Genomic DNA, 27,054 nt, shown 5'->3' with positions numbered 1-27,054 from the left:
AACGTGTTGGCTCGGTTTATCATTTCGGGAATGGGCACGGACAGAAGAGCTACTACACTGAAATACTTGCAGGAGTTAGCAGACAAAACACACTTGCTTCATTTGTAATGAAGTTGTGAAATACTTTTTAAAAATAGTTCATGTAATCCATTGTATTTTCTCACAACCATCTCACAAGTTTACAGTGGTTTTAAGACTGGGGAAGCAAAGCCCTGCCTCTGAAGCCTGTAACTAGAATTTTTGTGAGCTGCTGGTGTATTTTTTCCTAACTCATTCATAGCACTTCAAAAATGTGAACACCCTTCTCCTAGCTCAATACATAGGGAATGAATTTATGCAGAGTAGAGTTGCTCGTCAGCCAGCATGTGACTGTTTCTTTTCCCATGGAAGTCATGGGAAGATGGGGTGAAACAGAGAATAATGCAAAGAGGAAAAAATGGAGTAAGACCAAGTCTTTGATTGTGCAATTGTCAGCCAGTTTACTGAGTGAGTCTTTCTCCTGCTGATATCCCAGTGCTCTCATGTATGCTGTGCGTGCCTCTTCTGTTAACATTTTTAGACATGTAGCATAGAGGAAGGAGAAAATCAAACTGGGAGGTGAGCGAGAGTAGAGAATGAAAGGAATTGTACAAGTTCAGTCTGGGGCAAGATGATACATCACCCACTATAGCTCCTGGTAGCCCCTGGACTGCCCCTCACAGCATATTTTCAGCTGTCTGGTTAGGTTTTCAGTGCTCCAACCAACCCAGGCTTCTGTCACTGCCTTTGCAATATCTGAGGTGAAAGTGTGCCAAAGCCCCACGGCTGAATTGGGATAGCAGGGATTTGTACTTTAAAGATTGTGTGATGCAAAACCCGGACTTGCATTAATTTTCCACTGCTAGAACCAAGAGAAGCAAGTCCTGTCATTCCAGCAGATCTGGGCCTTTCTCTTGCCTAAGAAGAAACTCTTATACTGAGCTTAGATTTGTAGGTGGAGATGTTTCACCTGCTCTCCAGATTTGTTGGCACTGAAAATAGCTCTTCCGTCCAGCTTCCTTCTGGTAATTCTGACTCAGGCTTCCAGTAATGGAGAGTGTTTTTTTCTTTCTTCTTTTTTTTTAAATTAAAAAAAAAAAAAAAAGGAAATAATCGGAGTGTTTATGCTAAAGAACTTCCCATCTTTCACTTCTGCTGGTGGAGCACGGGTCTCTTTGTAAGTCTGGCACTCTTTGCAGGCTATAAACTTGAAGTAGTGCTGCTTCTGGACTTGCTGGTTGCTTTGGATGCCATCAGCTGCTGGCTTGACCTTGCCGGCTGTCGTGAAATTCCAGTGTGATTTTGTTTGCGTGGGGGCAGACGAAGGATCTCCTCGATTGTGCCTTCCCAGCCCAAAGTGTCCCGGGAGCTCTCCTAGCTAGCTGCGGTGCAGCGGGCGGGATGATGGTCCGAAGCCATCGCTCACTCTGGCAGCGCAGTCGGCGCCGGGCGAGACCTGGCCGGCCCCTTGGGCAGCCTGAGCCCCCGCTGTCACTGGCCGGGGGGGGTCTCGTGTGGTTTGAGCTCCTGGGCCTCGTGGCCAGTCTCTGTAGTGGCCCTCACCGGTGGCCCTGGTCTCTGCAGGAGTGAGATGAGCTTGAGGGGCGGCTGGCAGCGTGCAGGGTGATGGTCCCTAACCTCGGGTGCCGACCCACGGGTGGTGTTTGGGTGCAGTTAGGTAGTTCCTTTGAACAGTGGTTTTAATGTTAAGAACAAAATTGCAAAATCATTAAGCTTGCCTCAAGGGCAGTTTGTAAGAAGATGTAGAGTGTCGATGTTCTGATTTAATGCTCGGTCCTTCCCCAGCAATGGCTTTTGGTTGCAATTTTGTTCGGTCTTTCCCGTTTGCCCTGTTTGGATCTCCTCAGCTGTACTCCACTCTCCCCTTCTGGACCCCGGAGTGATGCTATTTCTCTTCCATTAGCCAATCCAGCCCAGAGCTCTCAGTTGGACTCACCAGTTCAGAATAAAAGACATGATCCCGCAATGAGAATCTACACAGCTCCTTTTAACGAGGGCCTGTCTTGTCGGGAATGGCGAAGCAGTTTTGTGCAGAGCTCCCTTCGAAGCAAATGGGAAAACAGTGACTAATGTCGCTGCTCCAGTGCAGAGCAAGTCCAGTATTCCCATAATAAACTTTAGTCAGGTCTCGACGGGGACTGCTGGCTTGTAGGCGTCCTTTGAAAGTCCCAGCGTTTGCACAGGTAGTCTGGTAGTGCTAGTGGGAGGTGTATGAATGGGGGCTTATGCCTGAGATCTCGTGTTTCAGGGCAAAATGTGGCATTTTGGGATGACCCATCTTAGTGCCTTGTAGTTACTACAGCTATGGCAGAAAGGCTCCTGTCCCGCAGGCGTGGGAGGACACGTGTCCCCGTGGGCTTTCATCACCCGTGGGCACACACACAAAATGTCCACGCTTCTTGCAAGAATGCATTTATCTAGGTCAGTTATTCCCCATGTGTATGTTGACAAAGGCATGTACGGCACTTGCAAGATTTATTAGATTCCGGAATTACCGCCCAGGGCTTTTCATTAACAAACAGAAAGTATTAAAGTCCACTGGCACCATCGGAGTGTAAGATCTGAGTGCAGAGCACAAGTGGCTTTGCTGTTGTGCTTTTGTGCTTGCCGGGGTTGGAGGGCTGAGGGCTAAGACTGTTTTCTCACCTGCGCCCTTTCTGTTCCAGCTGTTCTCACCCAGCAGGTCGTTCACTGGCTTAAACAGTTCGACTGAGCATGTTCCTACTGTCCCCAACACCCCGCTCCTCATAAGCTACCAGGTGAGAACGATGGTCGCCTTCAGTAGGGCCGGGCACCCCGCTCCCAGCAACGTGGTGGTGTGGAGGGGAGCAGTTCTGACCATCTGCCCTTCAGAGGGAGTGAGACAGGAAAATCGGATACAAGCCACTGCCCTCTCCCAGAAGTGTCTTGTATTTCCCTCGGTGGAACCTCGCTATGTTAAAGAGTGACTTGGGCTCTCACGACTTTGCTTTGTGCTGCTGAGTACCACACTGGGTTTGAAGCTGGTCGAGGTCCCCTTAGATTAGAGCACAGCTGGGCAGAATTCATGCTAACCCACAGCCCATCTGAAAAATGATGTAAACGTCTCTCCCTAATTTGGTGTGGACTAGGCGTTGAAAGTAGCTCTTAAAGCACTTGCTGGGCCCCCGGGGTGGGCTCTCACAGATGGTTTTCCTTGTGTCCCTTTAGTCTATAAATGAGATTAATTGTATTTGAAGGGTTTGTGAATTTGCATGGGGATGGTTTCTGGCACTGTGTAGCACTGCATGCGTCCATAGTTCCATGAGAACATTAACATTTGGTCAATTCTGTGTTTCTTTTCAGTCTCAGGCTCCTGCAGAGGAGGAGGATGAAGGTGAGGAGGAAGAAACGGAAGAATTGGGGCAAACGGAGACCTATGCAGAATATATACCTTCAAAGTGTGAGTGTCTTAACATCGCACGAGTATGCGAAGTTCTGTTAACTCCATTGTGGACCAAACTAATTAACTGCTCCCTTATTTTCCTGCAAGCAGCATATGGTGTTTGCCATGGCACATCCCAAGCTTGTGATTTTCTAGAAAAACTTTACCAGCGTACTGATCCTTTGTTGGTGCTACACTAACTCAACAGAACACTTTTCTGTTGCTTGCTTTTGGGGGAGGCATGACTTGTTTTTGGCAATCTGAAATTTCAGTGGAACAAGAGAGTAGAGAGCAGGGGTTGGGCTTGTCTCTTGTGTTCCTGAGCAGAGAGCTACAGACTATTAAGAGGGGGTCTGCAGTCCTTTCTGAGGTGCCGCGTGGGAGTGAAGAGATTGAGTTCTTTTTTCTGTGTTGTCATGTAGCCAAGATTGGGAAGCACCACCCTGACCTGGTGGTTGAAACAAGCACTCTCTCCAGCGTCCCCCCACCCGACATCACCTACAGCCTTTCCCTGCCGTGCTCCGTTGCCGACAAAGGGTCACTCTCTGCACTACAGCTGGAAGCAATCATTTATGCCTGCCAGGTATGTGGCTCCAGCTTGCGTGTCTCACACTAGAGGGAAACTGCCTTTTGTAGGGACAGATGTTCACGTGTTTTAAAATAACCTGCAATATAGGTGATGAAACTTGGGAAGCTTTGGCATATGGCATTTTAAATGCCTTTTGAAAGGATTATGTGAAACCGGGGACTTCTGTGGGTTCTGTTTCCCAAAGAGACAAGAAGCCTTGACTTTTGTTGCAGAGGGGAGTGCTTTGCGTTTTGGGGGCCTGGGGGTCTTTTCCGTGAACTGCCACTTGTGAGCTTGGCCATGACACTTGACCATTCCTGCCGTTGTTTATTTGAGCAGGAAATGCACTTGCATTGATGGGATATGTGAAAGGGTTAAGTGGTGATCTTACAAGTTCACATCAAAGCTGTTAGCAAAGGCAAATCTAGGTTAATTTCCAGTTCTGTTCTTGATTTTGCAGCAACATGAAGTTTTATTACCCAATGGGCAGCGAGCTGGGTTCCTCATTGGGGACGGGGCTGGAGTTGGAAAAGGCAGGACAGTTGCGGGCATCATCTTTGAAAATTATCTTAAAGGGAGGAAAAAAGCTCTGTGGTAAGTTGTTGGTTTCTTTTTTTTTCTCTTTTCCCGTAAGACCTTGGAGTTAGTTTGGATCTGGGAGTAAGGAATTCCTTAGTGCTGATGTTGGCTTTATAGTTGACTCATGCTGTGGCCTTGGGTAAGTCGTTTCCACCTCTTTGTGCCTGTTTGCTGTCTGTGAAATGGGAATATTTCCCCTGCAGCGGTGATGGGGAATGAGTCACTGTGAAATAGCAGATTGTGTACTACTTGGAGCAGGATGTCAAGCCTGTCCCTGCTCTCTTTGAAGTTGGCAGAGGGGTATTCGTGGACTTCTCGGGTGCAGACTGAAGCCCCTGGGGTGTGGGGTTTTACTGCAGAATACACACAGCTTGTCGTAAGTGGCAGACTGGAGTCTGCGGTAGGATCTCACATTGAGGTGTGTGGGCAGTTGGAAATGTGACAGTTTTGCACACCTACTGTTGCTTTAGTCAGAGCTATTAATCACTGTGCAAGCCCTGACTCCCTCCTTAGGAGATAACCAGACCCACGTCTTGCTTTGCAGGTTCAGCGTCTCCAATGATCTCAAGTATGATGCTGAGAGAGACCTGAAGGACATTGAAGCCTCCCACATTCCTGTGCATGCTTTGAATAAGGTAGGGAGGGAAGTTGTAGTGGTGTTCTGGAAAATCAGCCTACAGTAGCAGTTAGATCTGTCTGAGCATGTAAAGCACCAGGCGCTTCTGCCTCCGCGTGGCTGGTGGCACCGACAGTAGCCGACAGCAAGCTGCTCGCTGTTCCCTTCTCTCAGCCTGCTCTTCCCACTCTGGACTCTCTATTTTTACACGCTCTGCAGAGCTGCGCTGTGAGCGCAGAGCTGTTTCCTGCAGGGAGTGAGAAGTGTCTCCAGGCAAGTGCAGGGTACAGCAGGACTTGAACCTTTTTCGCCATCCCTGAAGAATCCTGCAGAGGGAACAGCTCCTGTCAGATGTGGCCGTGCCCTGCTCTCCTGGGCTAACATTTCCCAGCGCTGGTTTCATGGAACTGCTTTTCAGAGCACGCGAGTAAGGGAGCACATATAAATGCATAAACTGGTACCTGGCAGTGGCCTGCAGACACATGGTGCCGTGGCTGAGCACGTGGGCATTTCCCCCCCAACTGAGCAACTCAGAGAATTTTCAGACTTTCTTCCAGTTATTCAGTGGTGAGGATGAAGTATTTCTCAAAAGAAACGACCAGCAGTGGTGTAGTAGCTGTTCACAGGGTTCTTCGTAGCCCGGGCTTTCGTCTCTTGTCCAGGCTTGTGTCTGCCACTCACTGGCCAGTTCACTGAAACACTCTCCTCTGGTTTTTAACAGTATTGAACAACCAGATCTGATGAAGTCAATGGAAAACACATGTGTTCAACACCTCTGAATGCGCTCCATTAAAACACTGAAAGGGATGCTTGTTTTCAGACCAAAAAGGCTTTAAATGGAATTTTCTTCAAATTGGGACCATGGGTTTTTTCCCCTACCTTTTATTTTGTTACAGGTGGGACCCGTGACAGTAAGATGGGCAATGATCTCACCTAGTCAAAGAGAAGATTATTTTCTGAAAGTAATTAAAACAGGTGGGAGGGTTCAAAACAATTAAACATTCTAAACTGTTGCTTAAAAAAAACAAAGCGACTTCCACTGGCCAGAAAATTGCCGTCCTGCGTGGTCTCCACATTTCACTGCATGCATCCAGATGTGCTGACACATTGGCTGGTGGAACTTCTCCAGACATTTAAAGTCCCTGTCATCACCGTGTCTTGGTGCCAAGTAGAAGTGCTAAAGAAGTCAGCTACCACCAGTCTTTTGTCTGTTCTGCTCTCAGATTGGGTTTTGTTCTTGGAGACAGGAGCATGTGTCCTGCACAGTCACAGCACAGTCGGCGGCACTGATGTGGGCAGAGGATGGGTGTGACACAGTGGGGACACGCATCGTGAGTGTGTGTGCCCTTGTTCTCCCTCTTTCTGCAGATTAAATACGGTGACACAGCTACCTCAGAAGGAGTCCTCTTTGCCACTTACTCTGCGCTGATTGGTGAAAGTCAGGCAGGTGGACAGCACAGGACACGCTTAAAACAAATTTTGGACTGGTGCAGGGAAAACTTTGATGGAGTTGTATCCTTTCAAAAAAAAAAAAACCAAAAACAAACCCTCAAAAACCAAAATCTGGAGAGAGAAGAATTGCATGCCTATGATGTGCTTCACCAAGGAACAAAGGGCTTGGGGCCGTCTGAAGTCACTGGGAGCAGCTGTGCTGAGCAGCCTGGTGCCTGGGGTAGATATTTACACGCTGTAAGCACATGCATCCCCCCACGCTCCTCTCTCCTCCTCTGCAGGCTGCAGTGTTCGTGGGAGGAGGGGAAAAATGCAGCTGGGATTAACCTTTTCAGCATTCTCCCTCGGCATTACAAGACAAGACACACCTTGGAAGTGAAGGGAGAGGGAGCAGGAAAGAACTTCAGGCTCTGCAGAGCACGGGACTAGGCAAAATCAACAGATTTCATGCAGTGTGGGGAACGAGTCAGTCCTGTTGGCAGTGGGACTGGTTGTCCAATTGGTTGGAAGAGGCTGGGTTGTATTTTCTGTCCCCATCTTCAGGATGAAAACAGATCCTTTCTCCTTAACTGACATTCCCCTCCAGATTGTGTTTGATGAATGCCACAAAGCCAAAAATGCCAGCTCTACTAAAATGGGCAAAGCAGTGCTGGACCTTCAGAACAAGCTGCCTCGAGCAAGGGTTGTTTATGCCAGTGCCACAGGTAAGCTTCTCTCAGTGTTGGGTGGGTGCTGCACGGAAACAGCCGTCAGTCCCCTCGGAGCTGAAGGATGCCCTTGAGATGTGAGCACGTACGCTGAGAGCACACGTTCATGCAAGAAGAGGTGAATGGTGCTGCAGTGCTAGAGGGGAGCCTAGGGTGCTAAGGTCTGCCCCAAGCCCCACCACTGCCATTACTCATGGCTTTTTGGCAAGTCAGACGACTTTCTCTCCGGTTTAACTTGTTCCTGGCCAGCTGTGCAGCTGTATGGCGATGCTTGCCCACTTAGCAAATGGAAGGCAATGTTTGGAAAGGTCCTTGGGTCTCCTAAGGCACAACAGCAAATGACTGTCCTCTTCAGAGTTCACTTCACTTGACTCAAAGCCATTCAGAACTGCTGTGGTTTTGCTAAGAGTGAATTCTGTTCAAACAGGTGCCTCTGAGCCAAAAAACATGATTTACATGAGCCGCCTGGGGATCTGGGGGGAAGGCACCCCTTTCAGAGCGTTTGATGAGTTCCTGCATGCAATTGAAAAGAGGTAAGTCGTGTCCAGCATCCCTTTTTGTGTGGCTTATGTTTTGTGGCAGCCCTGGTTTGGGAAGCGGGTGCAATGCTGGAGAACAGTGTCTGAGGGCAGCGTGAGCAGGAGAGGTGGTGGCTCTGCAGAGGCACCTGCCCGGTGCCGCCCTGTAGCAGAGGAGGGGGGTTCACAGCTCGCTCTCTCCCAGGGGAGTTGGTGCAATGGAGATCGTGGCAATGGATATGAAGGTCAGTGGAATGTACATCGCCAGGCAGCTCAGTTTCACTGGAGTGACCTTCAGAATCGAGGAGATCCCGCTGGATCAGCAGTACAAGATTGTCTACGACAAGGCCGCGAAGCTGGTGAGCTGGTCCCACTGCAGTGGGGAGACTGATGGTTAATCGTGCTGTTGGCACAGGCGCTTGTTATGTGGGAGAGTTTGAGGACCCTAAACGTGGCCATGACCACAAACTTAGTTCATAAGAAAGAAAAGGGATACGCACACTCAGCTCATGTAAAAAAGTGATCTTACACTTTTTTGCTTCTATTTTAAGAGTTTCATATTTGCAAACTGGAGCTTGCGACCTCATGCTAATGCAGAGAGAATGACCAGACTGTTCATTCAGCCTAAAACAGCGACATAAATACTGATGTTAAATCACATTATCAAACCCCAGACTGTTCTAATAACCTCCTGCACAGCAGTAATGAAAAATTAAAACTAAGGTATTAACTCAGCCTTTCTCTGTATTGTCTGCAGTGGGCAGAGGCCTTGATGGTGTTCCAGCAGGCGGCTGACTGGATCGGCTTGGAGTCTCGGAAATCTTTGTGGGGTCAGTTCTGGTCAGCTCATCAGCGCTTCTTCAAGTATCTCTGCATTGCTGCTAAAGTCCGGCGACTCGTTGAGCTTGCCAAGGAAGAGCTGGCGAAGGATAAGGTGTGGTACCAGAGCCTCGTGGCAGTGGCAGCAGCCATCAGTCTTATGTTACAAGTGATTTTTTTTTGTAGTCTGCAACCAAAGGGAGTTAATTATTGTTCAGCTTGACTTGAAAGCAATTTCAAACCTCTGTAAGGCTGAATTTCTCTCCAGATTAACCAGAGTGAAGTGCGGTGTCTTGAGTTTCTGAGAACATTCACAGTAAATGATACTGGGCACTTACCATGGCCTCGTCTTCCGAGGCATTGCCCACTGTTTGTTTATGGTAGATGGACAAGCTGATCTGAGAGGGCATCTTGGCTCATGTTCAAGCTGTAAGAGGTGCCAGATCCTTCACCTCGAGCACAGCGCCGTCCTTTCATCCACCTGGATGCAGCTGGGAAGTTTGAGGCAGAAACTACCTATCAGAGTCAGTTAGCTTCTGGAATCAGAGTCGTCCTCTCTGTGGTGTGAGCAGAGGTACGGTTCTGGATGCTGAAAGATTTGAGATGGTTCTTCATCAGGAGCCCTGCTGCGGGCCCAACATGTATTTGGGACGGGGCGGAGGGGAATGCTCCCGGGGCTGTGAGGTGCAGGCTCTTGAGCCTGTAGCTGTTTGCCCTGACACTGTGCTGTGCCGTCCCTCGTGTTTCCCTGCAGTGTATTGTCATTGGCCTGCAGTCCACCGGGGAGGCTCGCACCAGAGAAGTCCTGGACGAGAACGATGGGCATCTAAATTGTTTTGTCTCTGCTGCAGAGTGAGTTAAAAATCCCTGTTTTTCTTCTGGGGGGATGCATGGGAGGCTGGAGGCGTGCTAGGGAAAGCCCAGCCCTGGGGCTGCTTATCACTGGCAGTTCTTGAAGTGCAGTTTCATAACACCTCGCCCTACACATGCTGTAAATGGAGAGGACACTTTGCTGGGTCCTTGAGGCGCTGTTTCTTCAGTGTGACTTCATGAGCTAGAGCCTGGATTTTGAAATCTGCAGTCCAAACTTGTATGAACAGCCTGATCTGACTCTCCACATGTGTAAAAAAATTGGCAAATATAGGAGAGCCAGGAAAGCAAGCTCAGATGTAGTTTGTGTGGGTCTGACCCTGGAAAATGGGGCTGTTGACACTGAAGAAACGAGTAAGAGAATCTCATGTAACGACAGAGGCTGGGATGAGAATGTGAGGCGGCATTGCTGGAGCGGTGAGAGGAAGGAGTGGTCCAAAGAGTTTAAGCTTGCCAGTGTTGGCTTTCAGCACGTGTACAAGGCAGGACCAGTGTCCTGGTTGTGTTGCCATCATTCCTAGCTAAAAGGAGAGTTGGTTGTGCCTGAAGTGAAGCCAGCAGCAGGACTCATGCTACCCTTTCAGCAGAGAATGAGGCTTATTCTCCCCCTCATTTCTGCAGCTTTCAGGATACCAGCCCATCCTGTGAATTTCCTGTTCCTGCACTATGGGTGGTGAAAACATGGGACATTGGGTTGAGTTACGTTTCCTCTGTTCTGCAGGTGGCAGGGCTGTTACTGTTTTTCTTTGAAGTGACTTTTAATGCAGGTGAAAGCAGCGAGAGGTGCCAGAAGGCAGTATGTGTCCAGTTTAGGCAAAGCTTTCCTCCCTTATTGATGGAGGGTTTGTGTCGGTCTGTGTCACTCTGCTGTCTCCAGTCCATTCCTGAAAAACAAATACCAGTTTGGTGACAGTGCGTGAGGAAAGTCTAACAACTGCTTGAACCGATTTGGTCTCCTGGATTGGTTTTCATGTCACAGAATTCAGAGGAACTCGGTCTAGAGCACTGCATGGTCCCTTTGAGCCTTGCTCAGCTGCCAAGGGAGGAAGGGTCTGTTAGTGATCACGCACATTGCTTGACTCTGTCCCCAGTTCTAGAGGCAAGAGCTCTTTGTTCAGCCGCGTGGGCCAGATAACTGAGTGTCTTCTGGCATGTGCTGAGCCTCCAAATGCGGCGTCCTGGTTTTACAGCACTTCAGGGGATTTCTTGAAGGGAGTGTGCTGGGAAGAAGCAGTTGCTTAAAGGATGCCGAGAAACGGGGTTAAAAATAAACGGCTTGTTCAGTGAGAGAATACCAGCCCAACCCTTTGTTTACGGGGAGTGCAAGTGTCGGGAAAATGAGCGAGGTTTCATGGCAGGGAGGCTCCAGACCGGAGAGTGGGTCTTTGCATTCTGAGCCCAGGGTCACCCCAGCACGCTGGACAAAAGGGCCCTTCCTGGGGCCGAGTAGTTGCGATCGCGTCGCAGCCAGCGCAGGGAGCGGTGCTGCTTCTGCCTCCCTCAGCCCTTCGCACCAAGGGCCCTAGAGCTCCCTCCCTGGTCCCCATTCTCCCTTTTCTCACACGGGCAAGTTGTCATGTCCATACCTCTCAGCTGTCGCTTTCAACGTTTGTTTTTTACTTTACTGTTTTTTTTTTTTCAACCAGAGCTCATTCAGCACTGCCTTCTCATTGCACTGGGGGTTGATCCCCACCCAGCACAATCAGCGTTTAAGCATTTGCTCTTTTATTTGCAGAACAGCCCACAGAAACATTTGTTTTCCACCTCTTCTGATTTTTTCCATTCACCTGAAACCACGACGTATCCGTGTTTTGTCACTTTACTCTGTTTCGTGGGCAAGCGCAGGCCCACGACCAGTTAATCAGCGGACGTGGTGGAGCACATCTGTTGGGCAGCCTGACGGTGGTCTCTGCTCTCAGAGCACGGAGAGGGACACTGGGACTCACCGGATTTTTCCGTAGTGATGTAACAGCTTCCCAGTATAGCGTTTCCCATTTAAAACTCCCTCTTAGTTGCTATATAAAGGTCTTGCAACTTCGGCACGCCACGTGGTAGCGCGGAGCCCGGGCTCTGCTTTCACCGCCGGGTCCCCGCGGAGCGGCCCCGCTCCCCGCGCCAGCGAGCGTTTCTCCCGGCATTGCGGCGCTTTGCCCTCCCTCCGCGTGCCCGTTGGGCGGGCGGGCGCAGCCCACGCTCCCACGGCACGGCCCTCCGGGGAAACACGCTCGGCCTGAGCTCCGGAGAGCGGCGCGGTGCTGGGGGCTGGCTGAGCACGCGCCGGGAGTCGTGGTGCGGGGCTTGCCCCTCTTTCGTGAAATGTGGTGCTATCTCAAATACACATTGCTACATGATAACCGGCAGATGTTCCTATTCCTGGTAGCTAGAATAAATTTTGCATCTTACTTTCAGAGGCGTCTTTCTATCACTAATTCAGAAGCACTTTCCTTCAACCAAAAGAAAGAGAGAAAAAGGAACTGGCATTAAAAGAAAACGTAAGAGCACACTCCACTGCCCAGCATCTGACCTCCTGCCTTGCTGCTTCACCCCAGCCACTCAGCTTTTTCTTTTCCTTTTTCCCTTTTCCCTACTTCATGCTTTTTGCTGCTCTGCCCTGGTTTCAGTTTGCCCTCCCCACATCTCCGTCACGCTCTCTCATCCGGAGGACGGCAGCTCTAGGTCATTCACCCTTTCCTCCCTCTGACCCACTTCCCTGGCACAGCGTAGGTCCTCGTCTCCACCACGTGCCCAGTAGCTGTGCCCCTTTCCCCAGCCGCTTCCTTGCCCAGACGGGTGGGCAGGTCGCACAAGAGTCCTGGCTGCATGTCTGAAGCCCTCTTGCAGCAAGCAGGGTTTCTCCACTACCCCTTACTTACAGCATGAGAGGGGTCCTGGGAGAAAAAAAAAAAACAAAACACTTCCCTGCCAATTTATTGGCTGTGGCTGCAGGTAAGAAGAATTGGGGGATTTCTCCTCCAGTGGGATGTGGGAAAGGGGGAGAGGGGCCAGCAGCACTGGCGGATCGTGGAGGTTCTCCTGACTGGGTGCTGTTGCAGAGCAGCCCACGCAAGCTGGTTGTGAACCCTTTCGCGTAGCAGGGGCATGTCTCACTGCGCCTGGAAATAAGCAACGTCCTGCAACACCGGCACCTTCCCGGGTCCTGCACACTCCTCCGGTGGCAGCCAAACCTGTGGACTCCTCCCCTGAAGAGTTAGCGCTGCTTAGAGCTGGCTGTGTGTTCATCCTGACGTGTGCAATTAGCTCCAGCCCTGATAAAGATTGCCTTGTTCTTCCTTTGTCTCTCTTCCTTTCTCTTTCTCTCTCCCTCCCTCTCTTTCCCTCCCTAACTGCCCCCCACCCTGCCCAAGAGGCTCTGTCTTTCCAAGATCAGCCTTTCATCTGGGGCACTCTCAGCTATTTTGTGATTTCTCCTCCTCCTCCTCCTCTTTCTGAGCTGGCACTTGCTGTTCTGCATTGGTGGGTGAGGCTGGGGACCCTCCCCTGAGCCCGCTCGCTCTCCCTTGCAGGGAAGCAGAGGGGCCGCTGCCCCAAAGCTCTGAAGGGCGTCTGCGACCCCCCGGGCGTGATCAAGATCAGCGATGACAGCAGCACCGACTCCGACATGGGGCTCGACAGTGACTTCAACTCCTCCCCCGAGTCTGTGTTTGAGACGGACGATGTCATCTTTGTTGAGCACACCTACAACGGCTTCGCAGCTGAGGACAGAAGTAAGAGCAGCAGCCCGGAGTTCGCTCCTTCATGCTGGGGGAGCTGGGAACAGGGGTCTCCTTGTTCTGTAGGTCACGGCCCCCGGTGCATGGGACCACAGCTGGGGACAGCCGCCCACCCCGGGCCCTGCAAGCACGGACGGCGGCAGATCAGACGTGACCTTTTCGGGGGCAGAGGGGGTCTGGCTGGGGGGTCTGCAGAGTCAATGAGCTGATGTGAGGAGACTTCTCTTGGTGTCTTCTTGGAATGGTGAAGCTCCTTCTGTGCTTGGGGCAGCCTTAGGATCTTGGCTAGATTTTATCCTGTGATGGTCACACTTGGGCTTGTGAGGGTGATTCACATTAACCTGCTGTGATCAGTGAGCAGGAAGGATTTTAACAGGGGGAAGCACAGAGGGAATTCACTCCCTGCTCAGCAGCATTTATTTCCAGTCAAGGTGTCTTTGCCTGCTCATCGAATAGTGCCCCCAGAAGCCTTTTGGAACTTCTTCCCCACCCCCAGCCCTGCCTTTTTTTTTTTCGATTTGCAATTACCAGGTGACTCTGAGCTATTGCATTTTACGTTGCAGGTAATTTTCACATGCTGCCTACCCAGAAAGAGATGCATGGCCTGAGAGAACTAGAACACGTGGAAAAGATGAAGCAGGACCTCCTAGCAAAAGTAAAAGCACTGGGCAAAGAGCTACCTCTCAATACCTTGGATGAACTGATCAATCACTTTGGGGGCCCGGAGCATGTGGCTGAGGTACTCCTCACAATCGAGTATATTTTGGTGGCACTGGGTGACAGGAAAAGGGGCCAACACAGGGGGTTCCTGCTGGAAGAGGGTTTTTTCTCCTTCCTTGCAATCTGAAAAAGCTGTTGAGAATTGACTTTCTAAAGGTACTTGCTGCACCGTGTGGGTTTCCCCCTGCTGCTAACAGCCTCTCTCCTGTGTGGTGTGTGCAGATGACGGGGCGGAAGGGCCGGGTGGTTTGCAGACCCGACGGCTCTGTCATGTTCGAGTCTCGTGCAGAGCAAGGCCTCTCTATCGACCACGTCAACCTGAAGGAGAAGGAGCGTTTTATGAAAGGGGAAAAGGTGAGTCAGGTTTGAGCTTAAGGAAACCTCCAAACATCTGCACGGGAGTGAGTGCACGGAGAGGGGAAGGAAAGGGAGGGCGGCGCCTTTGCGTGCTTGTACTCGGGCCAACAAGGCTCTGCAGCTGTCTGTGTGACCAGCTGGAAGGTGACAAGGAGCCCTGGGTCCCTTCACGAGCTGGGGCTACCCTTGTGCATTGGTTGGGCTGTTTCTTGAAGCAGTTTGCAGATGTCCAGGAACCTCACTCTCCTTTCCCACTCGTCTCTCTCCCTTAGCTTGTAGCAATAATCTCCGAGGCCTCCAGCTCGGGTATCTCTCTCCAAGCAGACAGACGGGTGAAAAACCAGAAGCGCCGGGTCCACATGACACTGGAGTTGCCCTGGAGCGCGGACCGGGCCATACAGCAGTTCGGTGAGGGCTGACTGTCCTTGGTCACTGTCCCCATCCCCTGAGCGTGGTTCAGACTGTGAGGCCTCGGGCAGCCCTGGGAAGGAAAGACACATGTGGCCACCCGAGCCAGGCCTGTGCTGCACCTGGGCCGGGTGTATTTAGCTTTCTGAGGCACAGCAGCCTGCAGAGCACAGCGCTTCTGTGTTTTGCCAGGATGGAAATGCAGACACTGATTGTGACTGATTTACCTTGTGGGGAAGGTTCGTGTTGACATCAGGAGTGGTTTGCAGTGTGGGAAGGGGGAACCATCCCGTACATGTTTGTGGTGTGTCCTCACGAAACATGCCGAGGGTGCCTGAGGGTTTCTGTTCCACCCTGGGGAGGCTCTGTAGGATGGGGAGGGACAGTTCCTCAATACTTGAGCACAGAAGAAATAATGCACATCCTAGCTCAAACTGAGGAGTCACTCCTCAACCCCAGAGGGTCAGGGCTATACGCTCAGCTCAGCAGCACCAGGGTGATGAGTGCGACTCTGCCTCTGTCCTTTCCCCAGAGAGGATCGCCTTTGAAAACCAGCCATGACATGGAAACTTGTTTTGACTCTCTCACCTCTTACTCAGCTTCCCTTCCCACACCAGACAGGCTGTACCAACCTCTCCTTTCACCTCTCTGCTCTTGTCTCCGTAGGTCGAACACACCGATCGAACCAGGTTTCTGCTCCGGAGTATGTCTTCCTTATCTCTGAGCTGGCAGGGGAGAGGAGGTTTGCATCCATTGTGGCAAAACGTCTGGAGAGCCTAGTAAGTGCCCCGCAGCAAAGAGCTTACCGTGTCAGTCCCATTTCTCTCTGAAGAGCTTCCATCTTGGTGTGCCCACTGGCATGGCCAGCGTAACTAGCTCGGGGGGTTGCATCAGCCTTGGCTGAAGTCATTGCAGCTGGGGAATGTGGAAGGCTTTCAGCATCCTGGGATTTGGGAAAGGACCTGAAGAATACGTAACCAAGGCATCAGAAGGATTTTCAGGGAAGCAGAACCCAATTCCAGATGCTGGAATTCCCCCACTGTTACAGGAGCATACGCTCATCTGTTTCCAGAAAGCTGAGGAAATAATTAATGGAATAATTAGTTTGTCTCTGTTTTATTTTTTGTCACTTCTGATAAATCCCCGAACACTTCGGTCAGGGCTCAATATTCCAGAGGAACACTGCCTCCCCACATCTTGTTCTTATCCTGACCTCCTTTGAGACATGGCTTTGGCCATCATTCTCTGGTGTTTTGCAACAGCTAAAAGTAAGAACTTTTCGTTTGGCCTGTCTTCCTAGGGTGCCTTAACTCACGGAGACCGCCGGGCCACTGAATCCCGTGACCTCAGCAAGTACAACTTTGAGAATAAGGTAATTTGGGTCTGTTCTTGGGCTAGCTCAGCCGAGGAGGGATTGAAGTGGTTAGAGGTGCCTTTGGTGAGCGCCAGGAAGATCGTTGCTGGCATCTACCGGCAGGATCTGACCTAGCACCCAGCTCCCTCCTGCAGCCCCGCACAGCACAGAACCGAGCTAACAACGCCCTGGGCCCCACGCCGGGAGGGTCGTGCTGCCACGGGGGAGCTGGGGAGGGCCTGGGCCTCTGCCCCCACGGCAGCTGGGGCCGGCGCCGGGGGGTGGTGGACGTGCAGCGTCCTCTTCTCTGGGTCCCTGGGACAGAGGAGGCTCCTGGCACACGGCTTCTCCCCGGCACAGCCACCACGTCGGTGGCCTTCCCGGAGGCAATGGCTTTCTCTGCAGTGCCAGCAGAAGTGGTGGGACACACGCGGCCCGCTGCTGGGCTGCCGGTGTTTGCCCAGCGCGTGACTCTTGTCTCCTTTCACAGTACGGGGCGAAAGCGCTCGACAGAGTTCTCTCCACTATCCTCAGCCACACGGAGAACAGGGTTCCTGTGCCCAAGAGCTATGACAGGGGGGAGGCTGCTTTCTTCCACGGTAAGAACATCACCAGCTCTGGGGTTTCTGCGCTTTGCTGGCCGGGTCGGTCTCAGGTCTGGGATGCCCGAAGCACCGAGCAGCAGGTCAGGGAGAGGGAGCAGCACTGCTGGTTGGCAGCTCGCGGGGAGCGGGGCGGTGGCCACCCAGGTGCATGTCACCCTGCCAGGCACGGGGAGAACGACTCTGGGACAGGCTTAGCTGTGAAACAGTGGGCACAGCTGGAGGGGAAGCAGCTCTGCAGGAAAGCTGAGGGGGGAGGCTTAACCCTAAAACGCACAAGCTGTTTTCTGCCATTCCAGAGATGAAGCAAGGTCTCATCTCTGTGGGGATCTGCTGCAATCAGATGAAGTATGGTACGGTCGCGGTGGAGAAAGGTATGTGTCAAACTTATACTGCCCAACGTAGGGAAGAAATGAAAGAGGCAGGGGTGTCATGGCCCACCCGGTCCATCTGCACCGGTGCAGAGCCTCGAGGGGTTCGCTGTGCAGCCGGGGCAGGGTGCTTGCTGCGGGGGGGGGGTCCTGTGGGGACTAGCCCCCACTGCAGGTCACGTTTCCCTGCAGCAGCCTGGCCGCTGACTGCAGCCGGGAGGAACAGCCCTCAGGCTGCTTGCCTGTGCGTGAGTGCAGCGCTGCCGTCGGGGAGGGACTTGCCGGGGGGGCTCTCTGGGAGTGTGCTGGCTGGTTCCATGCCCAGCTGCACCATGTTCTCTGACCCACTGCGCTCTTGCAGACTGCTCCATCACCAAGTTCCTGAACCGCATCCTGGGTCTGGAGGTGGACAAGCAGAACATGCTCTTCCAGTATTTTTCTGACACCTTTGACTATCTGATTGAAAAGGACAAGAAGGAGGGCAAATACGACATGGGCATCCTAGGTACGGAGGAAGAGAGGTGGCCAGAGCTCTCCTTACTGCACCCCTGAGGTTCCCTGTTCCTCCCTGTGCTGACTGATGGTGCTGCCACGGCCGTCCTGGGCACTGCAGTGTCCCCACACAGCACAGACCTGGAGACTCATGCAGGGAGAGGAGGTGGTACGGGAAGCTGTATCTCACCGCAGCTGTTTCTCCTTGTGCAGATTTAGCCCCAGGAGTGGATGAGATCTACGAGGAGAGCAAGGAGGTCTTCCTGACCCCTGGGCACCCGCAGGATGGGCAGGTTGTGTTTTACAAGGTAGGCAGCTTGCACAGCTATCTCTGCAGTCCAGCCTTCTCCAGTGCTTCCCAGTCTGGGGCTGTGAGCTGCTGGGTCCCTGCCCTGTGGCTTTGTGTCATGTTTGTGTCACATCTGCCTTGGTCATGAGCTGGTGACTGATTCTGGGAGAGGCCCCGAGGAGGGAAGGAAGGGCCCTGCCCTGCCCCAGGAGATAGGGGCTGCCCTGCCCGGGGGGACAGTCTGGCAGTGCCTGCTTCTAGGTTGCAGCAGCACTGAGTTTGTGGTGAGGGTGGGATTGGTGAGACAGACACTGGTGCACTTGTCCTGCCCCCTGAAGTTACAGAATCCCTCTGTTTGCCCCTGTTTAGATCAGTGTCGACAGAGGTTTGAAGTGGGAGGAAGCTTATGAGAAGTCACTCAAACTGACAGGATCCTTCGATGGGTTCTACCTCTCCTACAAGGTAGGTCCCTGTGCTCTGCCAGGGTGGCACCTCAGCTTGGAGCATGACTCCAACAGAAGGTCCTCCGTGGCTGCAAGAGGTCTCTGTCTGTCTGACCTCTTGCTGGGGGCTGGGAGATGCCTCCAAGAAGCTCCATCCTGGAAGAAAGGGAGTTAGTTTAGAGAAATATGGGCATGAGGAGAGAGGCTGTGACAGTAACCATCAGCTCTACCCTCACAGATGCGAGGCTACAAACACACCTGTCTGCTGGCAGAGCAGAACCACGGGAAGAACTTCATCCTCTACAAGCCAAACATTGGGAAGCAAAGCCAGCCTGAGAGCCTGGACAGCCTGCAGAAGAAGTACCGGCGGGTAGGTGGGAACTGCAGCCCTTCAGTGCGGGGAGAGGGAGAAGCCTCTTTCCCTGGGCAGGGCTGGCTTTGGAGGGACGTTTGCTGTAACCCCTTCGCAGCTCCTTGTAGCCCTGTTGTGGATTTGGCAGAGGCCTGGATTTCAAGTCTTGGCTGCATGTTGGACAGTGGAAAACCCCCAGTGCTGTGTGTTTCTTCTGCAGGTTCTGCCTGAGGAAGCCAAGGAGCACTGGGAGAGCAGTTACCAATTCTCCTTGAAGAACTGTAACCACGCCGTCTGGTAAGGCATCTGCAGCCCCAACCTCTCCTGCCCTCCCCGAGGCAGAGCTGGTGCTGGGGAGAGGGTCCCTGGCTGTGGCACTGGGGGGGCCACGCCGGGGAGGCTGGGGGGGGATCCTGCTCTGCCGTGGGAGCCTGTGCTGATTTGGGTGGTTTTCTCCCATTTGAACTGAAGGAATAGGAGCTGCAAGCTGATCCAGGAGGGGAAGGAGTGCTTCCAGGGCATGCGCCTGCGCCACTACTACATGCTGTGTGGGGCCCTGCTGCGGGTCTGGAGCAAGATCGCCAGCATCATGGCAGACATCACCAACACCAGCTACCTGCAGATCGTCCGCCTCAAGACCAAGGAGAAGAAGAAACAAGTCGGTGGGTGAAATGCTTGGAAGGGGAAGGGGAGCAGGACATTTTAGGAGAAGGAAGAATGGGTCCAGCTGCCCAGTGCTGCGACTCCCTCCCTAAAATGGGACGTGTTCCAGCCTGGAAGCACCCGCTGCTTAGGTGGCCCCATGGGAAGGAGGGGAGCTGGGACTACCCTCACGTGTGTTGGGGCAGAGGGTATGAGCCAGGCCGGAGCGGTGCCCTTCGTGCCCATGTGAAGCCGTGCTGTTGCTGCCTGCTACGAGCCCACCGCGGAGCTGCTTTTGCCCTGGTTGCAGTCCCATCTCCCCTCTCTGCAGCCAGGCCAAGAGGCCAAGCAGGCTGGCAGTGGGCTCGACAAATGGCCCCCAGCGCTGCTGCCCACCCCTCTGCCCCCACAGTGCCCCATCCTGTCCCGGCTGCTGTGGGGACTGATGCACGTTCCTCCCCTAGGGATAAAGATCCCCGAGAGCTGCGTCCGTAAGGTGCTGGAGGAGCTGAAGCAGATGGATGAGAACGTGAAGCGAAAGCACAGCCGCCTCCTCCAGGCCCAAGAGCAGAGCCTGCAGTTCTCCCTGCCGCTGCCCATCCTGCCGCAGCCCCTGGACCTCACGCAAACGGGGCCCGGGGCCCCCCTGCCCGGCCACTCCCTGCGCCACGATGAGATCCTGGACCTGACCTACAGCCCCCCCAGCAACAGCATCCCCGACGTGGTGATGAACCCAGAGCCCGGCGCGTTGTGCTTCCCCTTGGAGCCCGTTCTCCAGCCACACCAGCAGCACAGGTTGCCCTTTGGCTTCAGCCACCCTTCTGCCTTCAAGAGCCCGGCCCCCGTCCTGGAGGGGAGCGTGCCGCTGAGCTCTCCGCTGCATGAACACTTGCCTCTGCCTCACCCGGCGCCCCTGCAGACACTGCAGCAGCAGCAGCAGGAAGATTTTGTCCAACAGGATGGGAATATCAATTTTAGAGAGATCCTGGAGGACATGCTGAGGACGTTGAATGGGGCCCCCCAGGACAACATGCTCCCCCAGGAGCGCCAGAGCGTGATCCAGTTCAGCGGGCCTTTCCCAGACTTCTGAAAGCCAGCTGGGCAAGCCTGGCGAAGCTCGGCTGCTCTGGATCCATATCCTTTGGTGCAGAGGTGAGAGCTGGGGAGCCCCGGCTTTTCTACTGGTTTGGATTGACCCTTTTCTGTTCTTGAGGGAGGAAAAAAACCCTATAGTTCCTTAAAGCAAAGTTTATTTATATATAATATACAGTCAGGCATGTATAGATTTGTATATAACATGCGCTTGGGGGGAGTTGAGCGCTGCCAAGTTCAGCTGATCTGGGCTGGTGGTCTCTGCTGTGTTGGAGTCCTACTCCAAGGTCAGTGCCCGTGTAGGATGGGGGAGAGCCGCCCCCTCCTCGGTGCCCGTCCCCCTGCAGACTACTGAGTTTCCGAGCTGGGCCGTGCCTTCCCCAGCCCTCCCAGGGCACGGCTGGTCACCAGTACGACCCGGTGACCAGTGCTGGTGCGTTACCGAAGGGTGGGAGCCCGGTCCCCCCACCCCTGAGAGCTGGCTGACCAAACTGTGGGCTGCTGCCAGCTCTCCTGGGCTGCCCCGGCCCTGCTGGGGACCTTGGGGCTGCTCTGGAGGCCGGGGGGAAGGGGAAGGGAACGCTGTCCCAGCGGAGCCGGGCGCCGCTGAGCTCGAGTGTCCCTCTGCGCGGGGCTGAGCAGGTGGAGCCGAGAGAGGCAAAACTGCCTGTGCCTGCCCTGCCCTCCCCAGGAAGGGGCACCAACACCTCGGGGGCTGCCTGAGCTCCGTGGGAGGGGGCTGGTTGGGCCCATGCCTCCTGTGGCAGTAGGGTGGCAGAGCTGGTGGGTTTGGCAGAGCTCAGCCACAGCAGGACCGCGGGGGGATTCCCTGGCGCAGAAGGGCCACGTGTCCCATTCCCATCAGCCTGTCCTGCACTTTAGCCTCGCCACGTCGCGGTGGCTGGCTGTGCTTTGTCCAACTCCTCGCTATCGCTTGTTGTCCCTTCACCTGCCTGTCTCACTGGTCCAGTTCTGTAGGGCTTGTCCTTGGCTGGGCCACGGACACGGGTGTCTGGCTCCGGGCGACCCAGCCCTGCCCACCGCTGACCTGGGTGAGAGCTGCTCCCAGCCCCCCGAAGGGAAGAGTTCCCCGGTGAGCTCCGGGGACGTGCAGTATCGCTGCTCATGCTGCAAATTCAACCTCTGAATACCAAAGAGCAAAGGTCTGCTTTGCAAAGCACTGCCCCAGACACCCCGCTGCCCCTTGGCCGGGAGCGGCTGGGCGAGCTGCCTTCTCCCCAGGACAGAGGGAGCCTCCAGCCACATCTGCCACCGTCCCCGTTCCTCCAGCAGCATCCCACCTCGGCAGGTCCCGGGGAAACAGTCTTTTGTTTTCTCTCTTTAATCTAAGGAGTCTGGCAGGAAGCTGCCTGCTGGCAGGAATGCTCCAGGCCTGGCAGCTCCTCCGCAAGCCTCCCCTCTGCTGTTTCTTTTCTCTGCCTTGAGTCATCGAGGTATTTCCTAGAAGAGGCACCAGGATGTTTTCAGGGGAAGGACACGAGACCTTCCCTGGCTGACCCGGCCGTTCCTCGGTGAGGACCTGGGACAGGGGCTGCAGCCAGGAGAGGCCTCTGCCGGGGACCCCCCTGCCCTGACAGGTCAGTCTTGAGGGGCTGGAGCTCAGTCTCCACAGTGCCCAGTGGAGACCCTTCCTCTGGGCAGAGCCTTGGCCCCCCCATTCCCCCCCCCCGAGGGCTCAGGGTCCGGCCGAGCACCCTCTTTGCTGTTGGGAAGTGCTTTGGGTCAGTGTTCATGCTCCTGCCAAGACGGGAGCTCCCTTCCCCGACACGTCGAGACCCTGGACCTGCCCCACGTGACGCACGCGTGGGCTCGTTTTTGAGGTTGCTCTGGTCCCTGCCCTTCGTTCTGGGGGCTTGTCCTCACCCCCCCGCCCCAGCTGGCATCTGCCTCTCACCAGCCCGCCTGGCCGGGGTCAGCCCTGCAGTCGGGGCCACGTTTTACAGCATTCAAGGAAACCTCCTTACCTCAACATAAACACCAAAGCCAGGGGGGCCCTGCGTGCCCCCCACCGCTGCCCTCAGAGGTTCGTGCTTTCCCTGCAGCTTCGCTCGTGGCAGCCACGCTCGCCTCTCGCCGTGGGGCTGCCCGGGGACCGGCGCTTTCTCCGGGTGCGGCAACAGCCTTTTCCTAGTTCTGAACAGAGCAAGGCTCTCCCCTTCCCCAGACCCTCTATTTAAACTAAGTCCCAGTCCACACCACTCGTGGAGAGGCCCTGGCTACGCCCATGTCCTGGTTTGCTCGTGCGGTGCTTGCTGAATTCTCAGCAAGGAGAGAAAAGGACGCCAGGAAAACCCATTTCAGAGAGGCTTAAACTCAGGAATAGCGAGGAGGAATTCTCCCGCTAGGCAACCTCCGCCAGCCACTTCTCCACTGTCACCTGGAGCCTTATCTGGTGGCTTTGATATTAATTTTAAAATATATGCAATCCTCCCTCCCTGATCTCTGGAAAGAGCACCTTCAAGGAAGCCCTTCCCTGCCCCAATCCTGTGTTTTTGTCAGGGTTAATAATATGTAACGATATCTTTTAACTAAATTATTATGCAGTTGTCCTACTGATTGTATTTTTAAATGAGTCCCTTTTTTCTTCCCTTACACCTTTTTGTTAGCACTTTTTAATCCGCTTGTTGTTTGCCTTTGTTTTTCTATGTGTATTTATAATTAATTGAGATGTATATATGTAAAGAGATTTTTTTAGAATATGTGCCTTTGACTAATAATTCCTGAATTTTCTACTTGCCTCAGAAGGATAATTTTTCATTCTGCTCAGTAAAAATGGAAAGGAAGACACGTATGAGATTTCTGTAAGTCCCAGCTCTCTGTCTGTCTGTCTGTCTGTCCAGAGGTGTAGACCTGCCCCAGGATCGCACCTGGAACTCAGCTCAGGATAGAGGATCCAAGGGCCAGGGTCCTGCCGGCAGCTGGAGTTTCTCTCCTGTGTCTCCTGCTGTCCCTGGGACACGCGGGGCAGGGGCTGTGCAGGGCAGGATCGGCCCTGGGGCGGGGGAGCAATTCGTACCTCGCCTTGCACAACGGCGGCCGGGCGGCGCGGCAGCTGCCGGCAGATCCCGGCGAGACCGAGTCGGGCCGTGGGGCAGCTCCCGAAGCCAGCCTGCCCCCCCCGGGGGCAGCGGCCAGGCAGGCCGGGGCAGGATCCTCATCCCAGTGCAGGCAGGATGGAAAACTGCCTGTGGGCAGCAGGGCCGGGGAGGGGATTCTCCCCCTCTGCTCCGCTCTGGGGAGACCCCCCTGCAGTGCTGGGGCCAGCTCGGGGGCCCCCAACAGCAGAAGGACACGGAGCTGCTCGAGCGGGGCCAGAGGAGGCCACGGAGATGCTGGGGGGGCTGGAGCAGCTCCCCTGGGAGGCCGGGCTGAGAGAGGTGGGGGGGTTCAGCCTGGAGAAGAGAAGGCTCCGGGGAGCCCTTCGAGCGGCCTCCCAGGGCTTAAAGGGGGGACAGGAAAGGGGGGGAGGGACTCTTTGTCAGGCGGGGTGGGGACAGACAATGGGTAATGGCTTTAAACTGACAGAGGGCAGATTTAGATTAGATAGAAGGAAAAAATCCTTCCCTGTTCAGGGGGTGAGGCACTGGCCCAGGGTGCCCAGAGAAGCTGTGGCTGCCCCCTCCCTGGAAGGGTTCAAGGCCAGGTTGGACGGGGCTGGGAGCCCCCTGGGCTGGGGGAAGGGGGTCCCTGCCCGGGGCAGGGGCATGGGACTTGGGGGGGGCTTTAAAGTCCCTTCTGACCCAAACCAGTCTGTGATTCTATAATCGGGCTTTGGGAGGGAACCCCAACAAGGATCCTTGGCCCCACATTGAGGACAGGGCTCCCCACGGGGGCGGTGGGAGCTCTGGGTGTTGGGGAGACCCAGCAGCTCCGCCGGGCGCTGGGGAAGGGCAGCAAAGGCAGCAGCCGTCCTGCCCAGCAGATCGGTGACCCAGGAGCTCTCCCTGGGTCACAAGCACCAACACGCTGCGGCCGCAGCTCCCCGAGGAGGTTGGATGGGGCTGCAGGCGGACGCGTCTCCGGCTACGTGAGGTATTTCACCCTGTCCCAGCACAACTTGGTTTCGTTTTGCAGCAACTGCTTCGGGCTGTGGCTTGTGCCACCGCTGGAGCGGCTCCTTTCACCACCCAGCCAGGGCCAGGCGGGGCCGGGGCCGCGCGCCCGGACTTTGCCTTTCAGCTGCATTTGGAGAAAAACAACCCCCTTGCCTCATCAGGGCAGCCGGCTGTTGGGGTGAGGCAGGAGCCCAGCGGGGACACGCACCTTCCCCCCGCCCTGGCAGGAGCCCCTCGGGAACGCCGGCCGAGCCAGGATTTGTGCGCTTCCCCCCTCAGCACTAATAAGGATTATCCTGCTGCACTCAGGAGTTGCGTAAGGGCTCGGCTCCCCTGCCAAGCTCTGTGTTGTCGGCGGGAGCAGCGCGGCACATCCAGCCCTGTCCTGGCCACCCCTCCATTCCACACACCGACACAAACCGGTCACTTCTAATACATTTATTGTGAGGGGACACGAGCTCTGGCCCGGCGCTCATAGGAAAGGGCTGCCCAGCAGTGGCTGCCGGCCCCGTGAAGCCTTCTCCCAGCGGGTGCACGCCAGATCGTCAGGTTTGCCTCACCAGAGAGCTGGCTTGAAGGTAAACCGTCATGGGGGCTGGAAGAGAAGACTCCACGGGCAGCAGGAGAGCCGGTGCAGGGACAGTGCAGGGGGGAGATGAGCCAGGCTACAGGTAGGCAGGGAGGTCCTTCTCGATCACCTGCGAGGAAGAAGAGAGCATCGTGCTAGGAGAACATCACTGCCCCCAAAACATCCCCTCTGTCCCCCCCACCCTGAGGGACTGCGTGGAGCAGCACCCCCAGAGCACAAGGGTGCCTTCCCCCCCAGCCAAAGGAGGGAGAACCGAGGCACAGCAGCGGTGCCCAGCCCCAGCACCGCTGCGTTTCTCCGCGGCGCTGCCGGTGCTGCCGTGGGCCAGGCAGAGCTGGAACACGAACCGCACCGGCTGCAAACTTACGTAGGGATCCTCCATCGGGCTGTACCGCTTCACCACCTGGCCCTCGCGGCTAATGAGGAACTGTGGAAGCGAAGCAGCACCCGGGTGAGCGAGCCCAGGGGCCCAGAGCGCGCAGGAGAGCAGCCCAGGAGCCGGCTACAGGGGGCTGGGCTGTGGCAGATCCTGGAGCCCCCCCGCAGACCCGCTCCCCCCTTTCTGGGCCAGGGCCGGAGCCCCTCGGGACGCTCCCACCCTGACACCCGGGGTAATGGCAGAGAGCGGAGCCTGCGTGAGGGTCCTTCTGCCCTGGGACTCCCCACAGCCCCCCACAGCACGGGGGCACGATGCAGGCAAGCCCAGGAGAAGGCAGCTGTACCCTACCTTGGTGAAGTTCCATTTTATTGCGCTAGGAGAGAAAAAAATAGAAGTGGGATTTTGGCAGAAACAAAAAAATCCCTTTCTCTTGCTGCAGGCCACCCACCCACTCGGATGGAGCGGCCCAGAGCTGCTCCCCCCTCCCCACTGGGGTGCAACCCCCCCCCCACACACACACACACTCACTTGCCCAGGGTGCCTCTTCCTTTGGGCTGCTCCTTCATCCACTTCCAGAGCGGGTGGGCATCGTCCCCGTTGACATCGATCTTACTGTACATGTCAAACTTCACCCCGTAGTTTTCAGCAAATGCCTTAATCTGAGCGTTGTCTCCGGGCTCCTGCGGGCAGCACCGAGGGGACCCTCTGAGTGTCCCGGGGCTGCCCCTGCGCTCCCGGGGAGCCCTCGCCCCGCTCCCCCACGGACCTGTTTCCCAAACTGGTTGCAGGGAAAGCCTAAGATGCGTAAACCCCTCTCAGCGTATCGGGCGTGCAAGTCGACGAGCTGAGTGTAGTTTACAGCGGTTTTTCCTCATTTGGAAGCCACGTTGGTGATGATGCAGCAGCAGCCGCTGGGAAAGGGGCGAAGCGGCGGCCGTTACGGCGGCGGGAAGGTGCCGCGACCCAGCCGGTGTCCCGGGTTACGCAACGCTTCACCCCGCCGCGGCGGGGTCGCCGCCCGGCCGCGTTACCGGGGCCCCGGGAGCCCCGAGGCCGAGCGGCGCCCGGCCCTTCCCTCCTACCGGTACTTCTCCAGGGACACCTCGTTGCCATCGATGTCCGCGGCGTGGAAGTCATAGATGGCCCTGGCCGAGCGCCAGTCCCCGGGCTGGGCACACTGCGGGGCACCGGGACGTGCCGTCAGCGGGGGCGGGGGGGGATCCCCAGAGACCCCCCCCGGCTCCCCCGGCCCCGCACTCACCATCCTCCGCGCCTGGCCCCGCGCCGCCGCCGCCCCGCCGAGCAGCGCCCGAGCCCAGCCCATCGCGCCGCCGCTCCCCGCCCCGGGGCAAATCAGCCAATCGCCGTCTCGGGCGCCCGCCGGGGCACCGCCCGTTTCGGCCGGGCAGCCAGTCAACAGCGTGTCCGGGCGGGTGATGGAGGGGAAGCGGACCAATGGCGAGCGGGCGGGTCGTCAGCGGGAGAGGGGGGTTACGGGCGAGACCATGGCGGGCGGGGTGGGGCAAGGACAGGCCAAGGGGCGGGGGGCCAGGCTGCGTTGCGCCATGGCGGCTGTTTCGCCCCTG

General features: G+C 55.3%; 2 protein-coding genes across 4 annotated transcripts in view; one reads left to right on the top strand and one right to left on the bottom strand.

Moving 5' to 3' along the window:
- The window catches only part of SBNO2 (strawberry notch homolog 2), a 65,130-nt gene extending 41,889 nt beyond the window's left edge, over positions 1–23,241 (top strand). For all 3 annotated transcript variants that reach the window (XM_032993449.2, XM_032993451.2, XM_032993450.2), the window contains 27 exons: positions 2,706–2,798; positions 3,364–3,460; positions 3,865–4,025; positions 4,471–4,604; positions 5,134–5,224; positions 6,574–6,717; positions 7,244–7,361; positions 7,792–7,897; positions 8,088–8,241; positions 8,640–8,816; positions 9,456–9,553; positions 11,981–12,063; positions 13,096–13,296; positions 13,866–14,041; positions 14,245–14,376; positions 14,652–14,787; positions 15,454–15,566; positions 16,088–16,159; positions 16,632–16,740; positions 17,043–17,117; positions 17,476–17,619; positions 17,820–17,914; positions 18,265–18,357; positions 18,577–18,708; positions 18,911–18,987; positions 19,162–19,352; positions 19,797–23,241. In XM_032993449.2, coding sequence (XP_032849340.1) covers positions 2,706–2,798; positions 3,364–3,460; positions 3,865–4,025; positions 4,471–4,604; positions 5,134–5,224; positions 6,574–6,717; positions 7,244–7,361; positions 7,792–7,897; positions 8,088–8,241; positions 8,640–8,816; positions 9,456–9,553; positions 11,981–12,063; positions 13,096–13,296; positions 13,866–14,041; positions 14,245–14,376; positions 14,652–14,787; positions 15,454–15,566; positions 16,088–16,159; positions 16,632–16,740; positions 17,043–17,117; positions 17,476–17,619; positions 17,820–17,914; positions 18,265–18,357; positions 18,577–18,708; positions 18,911–18,987; positions 19,162–19,352; positions 19,797–20,422 — 3,828 coding nt within the window. In that variant the 3' untranslated portion in view covers positions 20,423–23,241. The remainder of the gene's footprint in view (positions 1–2,705; positions 2,799–3,363; positions 3,461–3,864; positions 4,026–4,470; positions 4,605–5,133; positions 5,225–6,573; positions 6,718–7,243; positions 7,362–7,791; positions 7,898–8,087; positions 8,242–8,639; positions 8,817–9,455; positions 9,554–11,980; positions 12,064–13,095; positions 13,297–13,865; positions 14,042–14,244; positions 14,377–14,651; positions 14,788–15,453; positions 15,567–16,087; positions 16,160–16,631; positions 16,741–17,042; positions 17,118–17,475; positions 17,620–17,819; positions 17,915–18,264; positions 18,358–18,576; positions 18,709–18,910; positions 18,988–19,161; positions 19,353–19,796) is intronic.
- Positions 23,242–24,923: 1,682 nt separating this feature from the next.
- On the bottom strand, positions 24,924–26,807 carry GPX4 (glutathione peroxidase 4). The gene is made up of 7 exons (XM_042794582.1): positions 26,730–26,807; positions 26,551–26,645; positions 26,235–26,379; positions 25,997–26,148; positions 25,817–25,841; positions 25,457–25,516; positions 24,924–25,198 (listed from the first exon to the last, which is right to left on the bottom strand). Exons 1-7 carry the CDS (start codon positions 26,790–26,792, stop codon positions 25,166–25,168), a joined length of 573 nt encoding a protein of 190 aa, XP_042650516.1. The 5' UTR covers positions 26,793–26,807; the 3' UTR covers positions 24,924–25,165.
- Between the last annotated feature and the right edge of the window lie 247 nt (positions 26,808–27,054).

Source organism: Tyto alba, unplaced genomic scaffold (genome assembly GCF_018691265.1).
Source record: "Tyto alba isolate M040663 unplaced genomic scaffold, T.alba_DEE_v4.0 Super-Scaffold_20000042, whole genome shotgun sequence".
Lineage (NCBI taxonomy): Eukaryota > Metazoa > Chordata > Aves > Strigiformes > Tytonidae > Tyto > Tyto alba.
The sequence above is the reverse complement of the archived record's forward strand: the minus strand, read 5'-3'. Positions and strand labels throughout refer to the sequence as shown.